The sequence below is a fragment of the Podarcis muralis genome, chromosome 6 (assembly GCF_964188315.1).
Source record: "Podarcis muralis chromosome 6, rPodMur119.hap1.1, whole genome shotgun sequence".
In the NCBI taxonomy this organism is placed as follows: domain Eukaryota; kingdom Metazoa; phylum Chordata; class Lepidosauria; order Squamata; family Lacertidae; genus Podarcis; species Podarcis muralis.
Genome location: NC_135660.1, coordinates 423,255 through 436,878, shown reverse-complemented (window position 1 = coordinate 436,878; position 13,624 = coordinate 423,255). Strand labels below are relative to the sequence as shown.

At 60.0% G+C, this 13,624-nt stretch overlaps 1 protein-coding gene across 3 annotated transcripts; it reads left to right on the top strand.

Moving 5' to 3' along the window:
• The first annotated feature begins 6 nt into the window (after window positions 1-6).
• On the top strand, window positions 7-11,710 carry BDH1 (3-hydroxybutyrate dehydrogenase 1). 3 transcript variants are annotated; one of them, XM_028731967.2, is made up of 7 exons: window positions 7-132; window positions 2,492-2,620; window positions 5,164-5,236; window positions 6,145-6,255; window positions 7,158-7,299; window positions 7,710-7,862; window positions 8,212-11,710. In XM_028731967.2, exons 2-7 carry the CDS (start codon window positions 2,526-2,528, stop codon window positions 8,679-8,681), a joined length of 1,044 nt encoding a protein of 347 aa, XP_028587800.2. In that variant the 5' UTR covers window positions 7-132; window positions 2,492-2,525; the 3' UTR covers window positions 8,682-11,710. The 3 variants fall into 3 exon arrangements, with proteins under 3 accessions (XP_028587800.2, XP_077785686.1, XP_028587801.2); XM_077929560.1 differs by lacking the exon at window positions 7-132 and adding an exon at window positions 822-901; XM_028731968.2 differs by lacking the exon at window positions 7-132 and adding an exon at window positions 961-1,335.
• The last annotated feature ends 1,914 nt before the right edge of the window (window positions 11,711-13,624 follow it).

Below are 13,624 nucleotides of genomic sequence, written 5' to 3'. Positions count from 1 at the left end.
CGGGCGGGGGAGCGAGCGGCGGGCGCGTGACCTCACTTCCTCGCCGGGCGGGAGCGCAGGAGGCCGGGCCAGTCGCGGGAAGGAGGCGCCGGCAGCCAGCGAGAGAGGGAGCGAGCCAGCGAGAGCGCGCAGGTGAGGCGCCCCGGGAAGGCGAAGGCGAGGGCCAGGCAGGGAGACAGGCAGCACCCCCCCCGCCCCCGTCGCCGCCGCTGCCCTTCGGCCTGGCCCTGTTCGCCGGAGCCGGGCGGGCGGGGCGGGGGCGGCGCCGGGCCTCCCTCCCCCGACGAGCCTCCCGGCTCAGCCTCTCAGCGCCCGCCGCCTCCCGGCCGGCCTTCCGGCGAGCCAGCGAGCGGCAGGTGCGTCCCGGCGAGGCCCTCCGGCCCAGCCCGCCTCCGGAGCCGGGAGGCCCCGGCAGCCCCGCACGAGGCGCCCGCTCTCCCCCCGAGGGGCCTGGGCCGCCGTCCCTGTCCCCCCCCCCGGCCAGGCCGCGCGGCTCCGCGGAAAGGGGCCTCGAGGCGCCCCCGCCGCCCCTCTGCTTGGGGGGAAGCAGGCCCATCGCCCCCCGCGGGGAGGAGGCCTGGGGCACGGGGGGGGGGGGCGCTGGCGCAGAATAGGAGGCTTCCAGGGCTGGAGGGAACCCCAAGGCTCGTCTAGTCCAACCCTCCGGGTCTCTTGCGTGTGAATTCCCCCCCCCCCCGTGTGCTGGGAGGAGGGAGTTGAGCTTCCCGTGCCCCCCCCCCCGCCCTTGACCCTGGGGAAGACCTTGCTGGGCTCCGGGCCGCTGCGCTGCATCTTCCGCCTGCCTGCAAGCCGGGATCCGGCTGCAGTTCTGCTGCATGCTGCCAAGGGCCTGCAGGATTCCCTGCCACAAGAGATGGCAAGAGGCAGCAGCTTCTCCAGGGTTAGGCTGGCTGCTCTCAGCGGTGCCCGGGCAGCCTCCTCAGAGTGCCCCCCCCCCGCCTGGCCCGGTGTTCTGGTGATGCCACATAAGGGCATTTGCATACCTGCTCCCTATTTGCATAAGGTGCTTTGTCCCTCGAGTTCTGCTGCGTGGAGAGAGTCCTGTGGGGCCTGGCCTGGCTGTGCCCTTCTTCTCCCTGCCAGCACCCACTCTCCTTTCTGCCCCCTCCCCACACGCTGCCACCTGCAGGGCCTCCCCCAGCCACTCACTCTTGTAACTGACCTACGGGTTCTCCAGAGACCGGGAATGACATTCCTGCTCCTGTCCTTCCTGCTCCTGCTGCTGCTCCTCTCCTAAAGGGCTCCTGCCCTCCCAGCTCTGGGGCAGGCAGCCCCCGTGCGCTCCCCTCTCCATGAGCATGGAGCCCCACGCAGGTAAAGGGCAGAGGGCAGGGCAGGTGGCCTTGCTCGGGGACAGGTGCGGTCAGGAGGCATCCATTGCCCCCCTGGCAGACCTGTGGCAAAGGTGGGGGTTAGTTGAAGCGGGACATGGGGAAGGTTAGGGTTAGGGTCATGGGGAAGGTCACCCAGGGGGAAGCAGCTGGGGGCTGCCCGTCCCAAAGCTGCCATGGAAAGCTGTGCCCGCACATTTTGCCCTGAGAGGGATGGTCGCCCAGGTCCCAGCTGAGCTCTGTGGTCCAAGGTCCAAGGACCCGTCTTGTGTAGCATCACCTTCTCCTGGTGGCTGAGCAGGTGTCTCCCAGGGAAACTCAAGGAGGATCCGAGCGCAAGAGCAACTCTCCCCTCCGCTGGCACTCAGAAGCCTGGCTGCCTCCAACTCCATCCTGGCCAGTGGCCATTGCTAGCCCTCTCCTCCTTTGCGGAGGCCCTTTGACCACCTTCCCCTCCCGGAGAGCCAGCCTCCATCGCTTCCTCCTGCTTGGCTTTATGAGTCCGGCCATAAAACAATCTCCAGTTATACAGCCCCAAGAGCAGCATTTCCCAGGAGGAGGAGGAGCCCCTCTTGGCCCTGCTGCCTCCCAGGCCCCAGCACCCCTTCCTTGGACATGCCTGGGGGTGGGGGGGCGTTGCTTTTGGGGGGCTAGTACAGCAGGCAGGGGGCTCCTGCGCAGAGACCAGGACCACCAGATGGGCAACAGAGATCCTGAACAGGGATGGTGCCCGTAGGAGGGGCTGTGGCTACGAGAGGGACCCCCCGCCGAGGCCGTTGCTTGCCCCAACCACCACGTTGTCTTCCGCAAAGAGAAATCAGGTCCTGGACCTGAGAAGAGCCCCATGTCTGGATGAGACCAAGCGCCAGCTGAGTCCAGCACCCTGTTCTCGCAGTGGCCAGCCAGGCGCCCTGGGTTTGCGATGCCACCCAAAAGCATGTTGCCCACACGGAGTGCCTTCTGTGTTTTTAGGCAGAAGGGCTGGGCGTTGCGTGAGGAGCCTGCTGTTATCTTGATGTGTGGGGCGGGGGGGGGGGGGAGGCTCCCTCCTTTTGGACCCTGTTTTATGGCCAAGAGGCCAGTGGGGCCATAAAGGTTTGGAGCAAACAAAGGTGAGGTGTTCCTGCCCTCTCTTGCAGAGCCCAGAGGAAGACTCCGGCTGTGAAGACACCCATGGCAACCATCCTCACGGCCACCCGCATCTCCCGGCCCCTCGCCCAGCTGGCCACCAAAACCTCCCACCTGAAGGATGTCTCCGCCAGCCTTCGGTAAGTGGCCTTGTGGGGAGGGGTCTGCAGGGGAGTCCCTGGGGAATTGCCCCTTCAGTAGCAGGGAGAGGGGCTTCCTCTCTGTCTCTGGCCATGAGGGGCCCTTCAGCAGAGTCGCCTGATTAGGGGACCGTTTCCTTCCCCCTCCAATCCCCAAATTTCCTCCAGGCACTGCAGCTTTGCCACCCTGAGGGTTTAGCAATTGGGAAATGGAAAGCTGCTGTGAGGGGTCAGAAGCTGCCCCCTGGCCTCCCCTGCTGCTGTCGCTGAGCCCTCTGTGGCCCCATCCCTTGAAAGGCGGCTGGAGACGTCCTGATCAGGGCGTGACGCCAGGGCAGAGCTCAGAAGCTGCCTCACCTGCCCGCCTAGATTAGCCAGGACTCTGGATCCGAAGGTGGGGGTCCATTTCCCCATTCAGGAGCCAAGGCGCTGTTAGGAGCATCCTCCTCTTCCGTCCTCCTTCCTTGGCGCTTCCCAGGGGCTGATAGACTAGCTGGGCCCCCTGGAAGGCCAGGTGAGCTCAGGTTGTTCTGAGGGTAGGCAAGGCACTGCTGCTTGGTGTGGCAAAAGGACCTGGCAGAGTTGGCAAGGGGGCGGGGGGTGGGAGAGACCCCCGCTGAGGTGATGTGGGTCAGTGCAGGGTCCATTTTTAAGGGACTCAAAGGCAGAGGGAATTTTAGGGGCCTCTTTCCAGCCAGTTGAGAGACCTCCCCAAGAATGGCTTCTTCCCTGACTAGCAAGTCCCGTTTTCTGCAGACTTGGGGAAGGAGGTGCCAGGATTTATCCTCTTCATTTGGCACCTCTGGCAGCGCTCAGCACCCCCTTTCTGGCAGAGCAGAATTGGCTCCTCTGGGAGCCTCTGCGTGGCCTCCTTGGGCTGCCCCAAGTTGAGCAAACAAGTTTCAGAAGAGTCCAGAAGGGCTGTCGGCTTTCCAAAGTCCCCCTGACACGTAGCCCCCCAAGGCTGCCGCCTGCCCCCTCCCCTCCCTCCGGCCGCTGGGCTGACCTTTGGGAAGGATCAGCAAGATGACGTGGGGCAAAGGGTGACCCTCGGCCACAGTCCTTTGGCGGGGGAGCTTCCAGCCCAGAGAGATGGGGGGTCCTGCGTTTGGGTCTGCCCCTTAGGACAAGCACTCTCTGGGGCCTGGGGATGCTGGGGGGGGGGGGCTTCCTTGCCCAGAGGGCACAAAGGCCTCTGCAGCTGCCCAGCCTCTCTGAATTAACACACACACACACAGAGGCAGGCCTGAAGGGGCCGTAATCGTAATGAGATTACCCTGCTGGGAATAGCTGCGAGGGCGGGTCCTGCAAGGGGCAAGGGGCCTGGCACGCCCGGCCTGGACTTGGCAGGAGCAGCAGTTGGAGTCAGGGAGGAAGAGGAAGAGAGATGGGGATTGCAGGTGGGGAGAGAAATGGAGGGGGCAGGAGGTCCCTTCTTCCGCCTGCCCAGCTCTCTCTTCCCTCTGTCTGGCAGGGGGGAGCCTTTCCCAGCTGACTTGAAACTGGGGGCTTGTTTGTTTGTTTCTATGCCACCCTTTCCTCCAAGGGGGCACAGATAGTTCTCCCCCTCCTTGCTTAATCCCCCCCAACAACCCTGCAAGGTAGGTTAGGCAGAGAGGCGCAGCGACTGGCTCAGTGAGCCAGGTGGGGCTTTGAACGCTGGTCCCTCCCAGGTCCTAGCCTGACACTCTCAGCACGGCACCACGCTGGATCCCTCGGGTTGGCAGCATCAGGGGCAGAGGAGCTACTCCTGAGAGCGGTCAGGAGAGAACAAGAGAGCTTCTGCTCAGCCCCTTGGGGAGTGGGACCCGCAGCCAAAAGTCCTTGGCCCTGGCCAGCCGGAGGGAGGGAGGGGTGGTGTCATCCGATGAAAATAACCGCCTCTTGCCATGACGCCTCCTGGGAGCAGCAAACCCAGGCGAGGAGGGGCGCTGGGTGACTTCTCACGGACTGGGCTCTTGTGTGTCCCCCTCCCCAAAGAAAGAGCTAGAAGATCTCAGTTTCCTGGGAGGCAGCCTGGGACTTAGTCTGAAGCAGTGCCCCCCTTCTGGGGCAAAAGGAAAGGGGCTTGGCCCCATTGGGTGAGGTGGGCGCAGCGCCATCAAGTCCAGGGCGCAGGGAAATGGACAAGTGCCCAGAAAGTCCAACAGCTCCCCTTGGCTCTGGAAGAGGAGACTTGCCCCCAATGAGGGGACGGGTGAAAAGGAAGTTGAAGGGTTAATTCAAGAGGGTCAGATCTTTCCAAAATGCCTGGGGGTTGTGGGGGCCTTTTTAGGGAATCTTGGAATCCTGGAAGGGACCCCCCGGGGCCATCTAGTCCCACCCCCTGCAAGGCAGCAGTCAAAACTAGGCGTCCCTGGCAGGCGGCCAGGCTCCCCAGCTGGACTGCTCTCTGCAGGGAGACGAGCCTGGGGGTTGGGGGGGGGGATTCACAGCTAGGAGCCCCTGGAGAAAGAGAGAGGGAGGGAGGGGCATGATGTTGGGGATCAGTTTTCCCGGATGGGAGCTTCCGCTGACCCAGCCGCTGGCCTTCTCCCTTTCAGGCCCCTGCCTGAGATCTGTTCCTCGGTGTCCCGCCTGCAGGGCCGGCGTTCCTATGCAACGGAAGTGGATGAGGTGAGAGCCTGTGGAATTCACTGCCACAAGAGGGGATGAGGCCCGTGCAGGGAGGGGCACAGAGATGGGGATACTGGGCCGCTCTTGGCTTCTAGGGGGTCTTCCTCCAGCTTCCTGGCTGGGGTGGGGAGGCAGCAGGGAAGGTGGGGCTGGGGGGGGGGCCTGGGAGGGCTCTTGTGGGGTGAGGGGCTTCCTCCCGGGGTGCCCCCTTGTGGCCAGCAGCAACACTGATCTTTCTGTTTTTGTTTTTTTTTTATAAATTTTTATTGAGTTTTCAGAGTTTTATAACAACAAAAAGAACAAAACAAAAACAAAAAGAACAAAAAAGAAAAGAGAGAAAAAAAAAAATAAGAAGAATACAAATAGATTCTTTCATCACCCTCTTTCTTGACTTCCCCCCACCCCACCCCATGCATCCCAATTCTCCTACAACACTGATCTTTCTGGGCTGTTTCCTGGAGGAACCTGAGCTGTCCATCCTGAGATCATAGAATTGCAGAGTTGGGAGGGGGGACCCTAGGGGTCATCTAGTCCCACCCCCCCGCAATGCAGGAATCTCAGCTCAAGCATCCAGGACAGACCTCCAGGGAAGGAGAGTCCACCGCTCTCCTCTTGCGGAAATCGGTTCCCCCGTCTAACGGCTCTCACCATCAGAAAACCCTTCCATGGAGCCAGCCTGGACTTCCTGCTTCATCTGGGGAAATTCCCCCCAGCGCTGTTTCCTTGATGGGGCTGCTGGCATTTCTGGGGGTGTCTGAAGACCCCAAAGGTTTGCCAGCTGGAGTCCTGACCTGGAGGGTTCTGGGTGCCCCCCCCCGAGGTTGTGGGACCCCCTTTTCATGAGAGGTGGGTGGGGGTGGGCCTGCTCCTCCCTGGGGGGTCTCCAACGTCCCCTTTTTGTGCTCCAGATTGGCGAGAGGCCCGTCCTCATCACTGGCTGCGATTCTGGCTTTGGCTTCGCCCTGGCCAAACACCTGCACGAGCGAGGATTCATCATCTATGCCGGCTGCCTGCTCAAGGTAGGGGGGGGGGAGCTGGGGGGGGAGGGAGGGGAAGCCGAAGCCGCCAAGCCCCTCCTGGGCAGACCCCCCCCTCCAGCTGCGCCTCCAGGCTGCCAGCTGCTCTCTCCCAGGGGGCCCTGGAGGGTCCTTGTCTCTCCAAAACCCAAACAGAGGGAGCCTGTGGATGTGGGCAGGAGCAAGTGTGGGGCAGCAGGCGGCCTGGGGGAAGGTTAGTTAAAGGGCAGCTGGTCCCCCTTGGAGACCCCTCTCCAAATCCCCCTGCCTGGCTCTGGAGGGATGTGGGGCTCCCCCTGCTGGCCACACTCTCAAATGGCAGCCAGCGATGCTCTTCCCTTGCAGGAGAATCCCAGTCATCCTTACCATTTTCAAGGGCCCAAAATAGGTGGGGGGGGGGGGACAAAGCCTTTTCCTGAGTGCCTGGCCCCCACCTGCTGGATCTGGCAGCCCTTCCCCCCTGGCTGGGAGACCCAAGGCAGCCGGCTGCAGCTCTTGCCTGCCCCCTGGTGGCAAGACAAAATGCCTCCTCTGCCAAATTGGTGAAAGTCTGGCCAACGGCACTTTGGGTGAAATAAAACCATAAAATTGGCACAAAGTCTCCTTTGCAAAGGAATGGCACCGTTTCCTTGTGCTCATGGCTAAAAATGAAGAGAGAGACCTCCCCTCACTGTACAAAACTTTTTGGTTAACACAAACTGTTTTGTCTCCTTTGCTCCATGCAAACTGCCAGGGAGAAGATTCCCTCGTGTTACTTGGCCCTTGTTCTGCACACATTGCCTAAACACCAGCTTCTGGGCTCAGGGTGGGATATTTCAATATTGAGCTGTATGACGTTGTTGCATGTTGAAAGGATGTCAAAAGAAATCAGTAAGCAAACAAATGTCCCCCCCGCTCTTCCTCAGGAGCAGGGAAGGGGCGGCTCCAAGGATCTGGACGCCATGAAGAGTGACCGGATGAGGACCGTCCAGCTCAACGTCTGCGACAGCGAAGACGTTAGCCGGGCCGTGGACTACATGACTTCCACTCTGAAGATGCCAGAAAAGGGTAGGTGGGGGTCTGGCATGAGATCAGCCAAGGAAGGGGGTCCAGCAGCCCTTGGTGCCTGAGCCTCCGCACGTGGCCCCCCATCTCCCCAGCCTCCTTCTCTGGGGGGGCCTTGTGGGGCCGTGCAGGTCTGAGGCACCTGGGGGCGCCACAGCAGGGCTGGGGCTGGCAGAGGCAGGAAACACCCTCAGAGCCCTTCCAGCCCCCTCCTGGGCAGCTCCCGCGTGGCCTGAGGGCTCACCTGGTGCAGCGTGGCTGGTGAGGTGCTTGTGAGGCAGTCGTGAGGAAACCGCGCTTGGCTGTGCTTGTGGCCTGAAGCCCCGTTCATTGCTCCCCCTCGTGGCGGCACAAAGGCAGCTACAGACGGGGTTATGCGATGACCGATGTCTCCGTGGGTCTTCTCCCCTCAGGGCTGTGGGGCCTGGTCAACAATGCTGGCATCTCGACCTTTGGGGAGGTGGAGTTCACCAGCATGGACACCTACAAGGAGGTGGCGGAGGTGAACCTGTGGGGAACGATCCGCACCACCAAGGCCTTCTTGCCTCTCATCCGCAGGGCCAAAGGTGAGTGAGACGCTGGAGCTCCCCATAGCTGTAGCTCAGGGGTCCGCCTCCACCATCCCTAACCACTGGGCATGCTGGCTGCTGGGCAGGGTGTGTCAGGAACCCTGCAGCATTGGGGGGGGGGTGCTACGTGAAGGGAGGCCTTTGGGGTTGGTGGGTCTTTGGGAGAGGAGCAGGAGGGCTGGGTCAGGGAGCTTTGCCCAGCAGCCCCCATGAGTCGGGGGCTTCCACCCCACAAGCACCTGGGGAAGGGGCCTGTGGCCAGAGGAGGGGCTTGTTGGGGGCCCCCCGAGGCGGCCCCTGCCCCTTGCTCTTCAGCCCCTTCAGGATCCCCCGCTTCCCCCTCCAGGCCGCGTGGTGAACATCAGCAGCATGATGGGGCGCATGGCCAACCCGGCGCGCTCCCCCTACTGCATCACAAAGTTTGGGGTGGAGGCCTTCTCCGACTGCCTGCGCTATGAGATGCGCCCGCACGACGTCAAGGTGTGCATCGTGGAGCCGGGCAACTTCATCGCGGGCACCAGCCTCTACAGCCCCGAGCGCATCCAGGCCATCGCCGACAAGATGTGGGACGAGCTGCCGGAGATCGTGCGCCGCGACTACGGGCGCAAGTACTTTGACGAGCAGATCGCCAAGATGGAGTCGTACTGCAACAGCGGCTCCTCCGACACGTCGCCCGTCATCGACAGCATCGCCCACGCCCTGACCTCCTCCACCCCCTACACCCGCTACCACCCCATGGACTACTACTGGTGGCTGCGCATGCAGGTCATGACCCACATGCCGGCCGCCATCTCGGACCGACTCTACATCTACTGAGCGGGGGGGAGGGGGGACCCCTGCGCCCCCCACCGCCACCGTGTCCACCTCCAGGAAGGGAAACTAATGCTAAGGGTTACCCTGTACAAATTTCTCCGTAGTCGCTTGTCTAGTTGAGGTCCAAGTACTGTATTTTTAGGGCTAAGCTGTTGTTAATTTAAGCGTTTGAGGCTCCCTTACTCCTTGCATGGTGTGTCTCCAACCAGTGCTATTTATTTCCAATAGTCCCATTTCCCCCCTGCCCATCTCGGCTGCTTTGGTCAGAGTCCCTGCTGCCACCCTCCCCTGGGAGCCCCCCCTTGAGTGGCAGGCAGGGGGGGTGGACCCTTGTGCCCCTGGCTCCTTCCACCCAGCGCCCAGAAGCCCCAGAGCCCCTCCCTCTGGGCTGGAGCTGGGGCTCCAAAGGAGCCATTGGGCCTCCTCCGGCCTTGCCTGCCTTTTGCACACTCCTTCTGGGGGGCAACTCTGTGGACCAGAAACACAAACACTCCCCCCCCCCCCACTAGGCAGGCTCATTCCCATGCACTCCTGCGAGCAAGCGAGCGATGTTCTCCTGAGCCGGGCACTTTGAACAGGGGCTGCAGAGGCAGGGTGGGGGGAGCTTCTGGGGGAGCCCCCGTCCCCTCAGTTTGGGCAGCCAGATGCTCCTAAAGGGCAAGGAGGGTCCCTTGGGCTGGGCAGGGAATTAGAGGACTTTTTAGAAGCTCAAACTCTTTCTGGCATGCTGGCGGGGGGGCGGGATGCCTGCCCCCTTTGCTCCCCAGGGCCAACTGCGCTCACAGGGCACTGCAGCAATAAGTGGCTCTCGCTGTCGGTAGCACACACCAAGGAGCCGCAGGCTAGCCATGCCCCCCCCCCCCAGCCACTGAGCAAGGACTGGGTGGGGGGGCCCTCTGGGAAAGGGAACAAGCCCTGCAAGACAGGACGGCAGAGTCTCTGCTCCACTGCAGTTTTAGGAACACACTTTTGTACAAAAAAGCCACGTGGAGATATTTTTGTGATGCTTCAGAGGCGAACAAAACTGTCACTGGAAGCTGATGAAAAGTGTTTGTGAAAGTGGGGGGCAGGGGGGGCCTGCACTTCTGTAACGGGGGAGGGGGAGTCTGTGATCAAATATCCTCTGCCTTGATTAACATTAAACAACAGTGACAAGGAAGACGCTGCCAGACTCCCTCCTTCCTCTCTCTGTTTCTCTATATTTGCCTGCAAATCTGGACGTCGTCGTCTTCTTTACAATCCCTCGTGTCTTTGATAGAAGTAACATCAACTTTGTTCCAGTAAACTCGGCGTTTCTTCCCACAAACGAACTTAATCATCGAGCTGCAGAATGAAGTAGTAAAGAAGCAATCGCTTAGAAAACAGGGCAAATCTGTGCCTGTATTAATATTTCCCTTGAAGGAAGGCTAACAAATAGAAGGATGAAGAGCCTCTCTCTGTTCTTCCCTTGGGAAAGAGAAGTGGAGATTGTAAAGAAAAGGACAACGTCTAGATTTGTCTGCTTGTCTCTACTCCTTATTGCGGAGCACTTGTCCGTGGTGAGATATTTTTCTGTGACTTCGCATTGTGCTATTATATCATCACCCTCTGTGCTGCCTGTTGAAGCATCTGGCTGGGGCTGAGCGCCCCCCCCCCATGTTAGGCAGCCAGTCTCTTCTGCAACGGGGGCCACGGGGGGGGGGTCTCTTGGCCATGCCTCGCCAGAGCTGCCACCGGGCATTGTGGGGAGCCTGTCTGGCGGGTTTGGGGCGGGGGGAGAGTAGGGTCAGTGCTTGGGGGGGGTCCTTTAGGCCACAGGAGGGGGCTCCTCCTTCCTGGGTGGAAGCCCCCCCCCCCCCAACATATGAAGCAGAGATAGGGACCCCCTTTCAAAAAAGTGTTTCGTTGTGAGGCCTGGCAGGGCTGAGCCAGGCGCTGGGAAGCTAAGCGCAGGGCTGGCCTGCAGCTGCTCCCCCCCCCATTTCCCCAGCATTCCCCTGGGCATGGTGACTCTTGAGGGTCTCTGTGCTGTGGCATTTGCCTGCTGTGCCGGGGGCCAAAGGCCTCCATCCTCCTGGCTGGGTCAGGGGCTGCCTGCCAAAGCTGGGCCAAGAGTGCAAGAGGAGCCCATGAGAAGCTGCCCCTTCATCGCAGGCCAAGGGAAATGGCCGGGGGGGCAAGGCAAGGAGATGCCAGCAGCCCTAGAGCCTGAGGTGGAAGGCAAAAGCCTCCCCAGTTCATCCTTGCCGCTTCCCCCCCCCCCCCAGCTGCACAGCCTCATGGCAGGATGGCATGGAAGGGCAGCACCTCCCACTCCAGCTTCGGGCCAGGAACCCCCCAGGCATCTTCTTGCCCCCCCTCTGCTCTTCACTGGCCAGCTGTTTCTCAGGTCTGCTCTCCCCCCCCCCCCCGGCTGAAGGCCAAGTCATCCTGCTGGGTGGACCAGGCCCCGGGGGTGGGGGGTGCCGCAGAATCAGAGTTGTAGGGCTGGAAGGGTTGCCAATTGTCATCTAGTCCAAGCCTCTGCCATTCAGGCAACGATCCCTTGCCTGTTTCACGAAGGACAGGCCTTGTCTGCCTTCGCTGGATGGCTTGCCAGGAAAAAGCTCTTGGAAATTTTCCTGGTGGAAAGTTCCTTCCTGGTGGGGAAAAGGGATGCACAGGAAACAGCTGCTTTGTGTCACCCAACAACCCGCAATTCCTGTCCAAATCAGTGAGAAAAGCTAGACACGAAACAGGGCAACTTTGCCAGAGCAGCCTCCCATCACCAGGAGGCCAGAACTATTTCAGCAGCCAGGACCGGCCGGCAGAGAAGCCTTGCCCTGTGCCTCAGTCCTGATAGCAGCCTCAGAGGAGCCCCCTCTGCTCCCCAAGACCAGCCGTGCGGGAAGCCTCAACCTTGCTTGGGAGAGCGGCAGCAGCCACTGGGCACCTAGAGTATTTATTTAGTATTTATTTATTATGTATTCAGTTTATATACTGCTCTTTATCCAAAAATCCCAGAGCAGTGCACAGCACAAAAACATAATTTATATAGCATAAGAACAAGAATGGGGGGAAAAATCAGAGAAAAAATCATGAGTATCTGAAGATGTATGCATGAAAGCTCATACCAAGAACAAACTTAGTTGGTCTCTAAGGTGCTACTAGACAATTTTTTTATATATTTCTACTGCATCAGACCAACACAGCCACCTACCTGAATCTAGAAAAAAATCATAATAGTCTCCTCACTTTTAAAAGGCCATAATTTAATGGCCAGAGGCCATTAAAGAGAATGTTTTTGCCTGGCACATAAAGACCATGTAAGGACGGCACCAGGTGAGCTTCTCTCCTGTGGTGACTCCATAACTGGGGAGTCACCACAGAAAAGGCCCTTCTGGTGTTGTCACCCTCCAAACCTCTCAAGGAGGGGGGACATAGAGAAGGGTCTCAGGTGACAAGGGCAGAGCCCAGGGCGGTTTGCATGGGGAGAGGCGGCTCCGAAGGCACTGAGGTCCTGAGCCTTGTCTTGATTGAGCTTCAGTTGGTGGGCTCTCATCCAGTCTGTTACTGAGGAAAGACAGCATTCTGGCCCATCTACTGCCTGGCCTGTGGCTATAAAGGAGAAAAAGAGCTGTGCATCACCAGCATATTGCTGCCAACACACTGGAAATCTCCGGATGACTCCACTCAGTGGCTTCATGGTGGGTGGAATGGAGCCCCGAGGGACCCCCCATGGAAGGCTCCTTGGGGCTCCTGAAGACAACCATCCAAGGAGGACCACTGCAGAGCCCTACCACTTGCCCCCCCCCCCAACTCAGACAGCCTCCAGGAGGAGCCTGGGGTGATATCGAAACCTGCGAGAGGAAGATTAACATTGCCCGTCTCTCTCAACAGAGGTCATCATATATGGATCTAAAACCCCAGTCTGCTCCAAGAGCACCTGGATCTGGTCAGCGAACAGAACGGCAGACAAAAGCACAGAGGGATCCCCAAACGACCCTTTGAGTGAAGTGCAGGTCTCAGGTCTCAAAGTGCCGGCCAGGGCCGGCCTCTGCGCTACTGGCAGCAAACAGGATTGGGGCCTTGAGCAGGCGAGGCAGATGCCTTCCTTGGAAGTTTGTAAGCAGAGGTGGTGTGGCCACCTGTCCTGGATGCTTTGGCTGAGATTCCGGAATGACGGGGTTGGACTAGATGACCCTTGGGGTCCCTTCCAACTCTACCATTCTCTACTCTGCCATTGAGCTGCAGCCCTCGCTCATTCTGGACTCTGCTTAGCTAAAGGCTGTGCCTGGCACAGGGCAGCAGGAGAGGACAAGACCCTGATTGTCGTCGTCGTCCTCCTCCTTTGGGATTCATGGCTGACAGGAGCCCAGCAGAGCCAGGAGTCTGGCCTGGGCAAACGCTGGCACGGAAAGAGGGGGAGGAGGAGGAGGAGAGAGAGACCTTCTCCAGGCCTTCACCCTCCTCCAGATACGGTTCTTGTGGCCTCAGCAGCAAAAGGTACCGTATTTTTTGCTCTATAAGACTCACTTTTTCCCTCCTAAAAAGTAAGGGGAAATGTGTGTGCGTCTTATGGAGTGAATGCAGGCTGTGCAGCTATCCCAGAAGCCAGAACAGCAAGAGGGATCGCTGCTTTCGCTGCACAGCAATCCCTGTTGTTGTTCTGGCTTCTGAGATTCAGAATATTTTTTTTCTTGTTTTCCTCCTCCAAAAACTAGGCCTGGTGTGTCTTATAGAGCGAAAAATACGGTATTCAGGATGCTGCAGAAAGCAGCCCCATCAGCTCCTGGGAAGACAAGTTTCTCTCTGCTGGGTGGGGAGGGAGAAACTAGAGGGCTCCCCCCCCCCACACACACACCCTGGCCTGATCCAGCTGCAGGGCTTTCCTCACATCCCAAGGGCTGCCCACCACCTGCGGCCAGGAGAAGACTGAGCTGCCCACCAGTGCCCGTCTGTGCCACCTCCACTGCTGCTCTGCCTCC